Source organism: Colobus angolensis, unplaced genomic scaffold (genome assembly GCF_000951035.1).
Source record: "Colobus angolensis palliatus isolate OR3802 unplaced genomic scaffold, Cang.pa_1.0 Scaffold96, whole genome shotgun sequence".
Lineage (NCBI taxonomy): Eukaryota > Metazoa > Chordata > Mammalia > Primates > Cercopithecidae > Colobus > Colobus angolensis.
Window position 1 is genome coordinate 93,828 of NW_012123598.1, and position 2,808 is coordinate 96,635.

A 2,808-nucleotide genomic window follows, 5' to 3' on the forward strand; every position below is an offset into this window, starting at 1 on the left:
TTTTTTGAGATGGAGTCTCACTCTGTCACCCAGGCTGGAGTGCAGTGGTGTGATCTTGGCTCACTGCAACCTCTGCCTCCCAGGCTCAAGCAATTCTCCTGCCTCGGCCTCCGTGGTAGCTGGGATTACAGCTGCCCGCCACCATGCCTGGCAAATTTTTGTATTTTTAGTGGAGACAGAGTTTCACCATGTTGGCCATGCTGGTCTAGAACTCCTGACCTCAAGTGATTCGCCTGCCTTGGCCTCCCAAAGTGCTGAAATTACAGGTGTGAGCCACCATGCCCAGCCCTTTCCTGGGTTATTAATAGCATTACCTTCACGACCAGGATTACCCACTCCTAATTGTGACCCACAGCTACTCTGGGCCAAACGCTGGCCACCACCTTTTGGATTTCTCCATCTTAAACCACTTCTAGAATTCCAGATGTACATGGACAGCTACTCACTTGATATCTCCATATATCACTCTTTGGAACATCTCAGACTATAATAGCTAAAGACAGAACTCCTGTTATCCCTAATGAAAATTAATTGGCTGGGCGCGGTGGCTCATGCCTGCAATCCCAGCACTTTGGGAGGCCAAGACGAGTGGATCACCTGAGGTCAGGAGTTCGAGACCAGCCTGGTCAACATGGTGAAACACTGTCTCTACTGAAAAAAAAAAAAGACAAAAAAGGTCATGGTACTATGTGTCTGTAGTCCCAACTACTCAGGAGGCTGAGGCAGGAGGATCGCTTGAACCTGGGAGGTGGAGGTTGCAATGAACCGAGATCAAGCCACTGCTCGGTCTGAGTGACAAAGTGAGACTCTGTCTAAAAAAAATAAAATAAAAAATAAAATCAATCCTATTACATGCTATTTGATGGAGCTTCCATCCTCCCAGATGCTAAACTCAAAATGCCTGGAGTAATGCTTGACTACTATCTCTTACCCTCAAGATCTGAAAATGCAAGCAGGCCTAATTAAAAATCTGACCCAGAATCCAGCCACTTCTTCCACCTTCACAGCCACCACACTGGTGAAGCCACTATCAAAACTCACCTTGTGGTTGCCTCCATCACACCCAGAGTATTCTCTATGCTGCATTAACAGTGAACCTGATGAGACCAGTGTCAGATAACCTCCCTCCTCTTCTCTAAACCTCCCATTGTTCCCATCACCTCCAGAAAAAAACACCCAATGTCTCAGAGCCATTCCAGACCTGAGTCTTGCCCTTCTGCTCTGAGTTCCCATGAGAAAGAAAGGAGAGTTGGGTTCCCCTGAACCAGCTCAGCTTCACTGCCAACTTTACACATTATCGTACCTAGGCGGGACAACCTTTCACACCTCATTCCATTGTCTGCCAGCAATAAGAACGTCTACAAATAACCACCAGTCTAGAATCAGGATGTCAAGCTTGGGGTTTGTGAAGAGTCCTTAGGTCAAAGAACTGGATGGTGGCAAAAAAGATACATGAGAAAACCCCAGGATGGGGCCAGGACCAGTGAGGGCCTGGGACACCCTCCACTCACCTTTGTGAGGTCCATATGTGTTTCTGGAGACACAGTCACCTGTGGAAAGCCAAAGATCATGAAAGGCAGGTGACCATACAGGGCTCTACTGATTCAGGCTTCCCTGGATTCCTGACCAGGCCAGAGCCAGATGGCCTGAGGATGTCTGCATTATTTCTGAGCCTCAGCTTTCCAGTCCTCAGTGCTAACTCTTAGCAACTGTGGGTCCTTGCACAAGAACTCAATCTCCCTGTGATTCTGTGTTATTCCATTCTGTTCTAGTCTAACTCCATGAGGTTTTTGGAAAACTTAGAAAGACCTAACAGACCGTACGCCGCTTCTGTACACAACTCTCCACGGCTCCTAGCATCCTAAGAATTGAGGGAAAACTCCTCACCTTGGCACTCCAGGTATGAACCTTCTTCACTCCATCTCCAAGAGTTTAGAAACGCCGGTCCCTTTGCCTGTCACCTTCTTCCATGCCTCATCACCCAAGTTCTGGAAATAGGGACCCCACCCACGAGCCCCCACTGTACTGGACATGAAGATCTCGACCCTAGCGACCCAAGAAGGCACCCCCTTACTGGGCCTTAGAATTTGAGTGAGGATGAAGGAGGGTGAGGTCCAGTGGACGCAGCGCTCACCTGAGTCGGGGCCCTCAGCGCAGCCGCAGCCATCGGAGTCTGGGCAGAGCGGGGCCGGGACCCGACAGCGACGGGCGCGGGGACCTGGGCAAAGCCGTCAACCCCGCCGCCGCCGACGCTTAGACCCCCGACTGTTCAGCGGGAGGACCCCTCCCCTCGCGCCTTCCGACTCTCTCGCCAAACAAAGCGCTCCCAGAGCTCTGACGGTCTGGGTGCACCCGAGCGCTGCAAAAATGACCGCCACTGAAGTGATACAGGAAGTACCTCCCCGACCTAGTGGTCTCGAAGCGGAAACGACCCTTTTCTCAGCGCGGATTGGCTCAGCGTCTCTGCGGCTGGAGACAAAACCTTCTGGGTAATGTAGTTCCCCCCGGCACCCAGGGCCCAGGGAAGGAGGCTGCGGCCCCGAGTCCCCTCAAACCAAAGCCAAGCGGCCGCGCGGGGGAAGCAGGGAGAAGGCGTCGCCACAGTCCAGGAGAAGGCTGGGCCCTGTCGCCCCTTAACCGGGCCGCTGGTCCATTTCTGTGGTCCCGTCGCGGCTGAGCGCCCACGTGATTAGAGGCATTGATTCAGGCTCGGGAAGCTGAGGCCGGAGCCACAGGTATTCGACGCTCCTGCGGGAGCGAAGGAGCTTCGTCCCCCTCCCCTGCGGGGTCAAGGCGTTCGAGGCCGTG

The 2,808-nt window shown here is 52.9% G+C and overlaps 1 protein-coding gene across 3 annotated transcripts in view; it reads right to left on the reverse strand.

Annotated features, from left to right (window-relative positions):
- Window positions 1-2,384, reverse strand: part of ZIK1 (zinc finger protein interacting with K protein 1) — a 10,199-nt gene extending 7,815 nt beyond the window's left edge. The window contains exons 1-2 of one of the 3 annotated variants that reach the window (XM_011932373.1): window positions 2,135-2,382; window positions 1,512-1,550 (exon numbers count right to left, since the gene is read on the reverse strand). In XM_011932373.1, the coding sequence (XP_011787763.1) occupies window positions 1,512-1,550; window positions 2,135-2,167 (72 nt within the window). In that variant the 5' untranslated portion in view covers window positions 2,168-2,382. Of the gene's footprint in view, window positions 1-1,511; window positions 1,551-1,887 lie in introns of all 3 variants that reach the window. The other 2 variants (XM_011932374.1, XM_011932375.1) reach the window with 2 other exon arrangements.
- Between the last annotated feature and the right edge of the window lie 424 nt (window positions 2,385-2,808).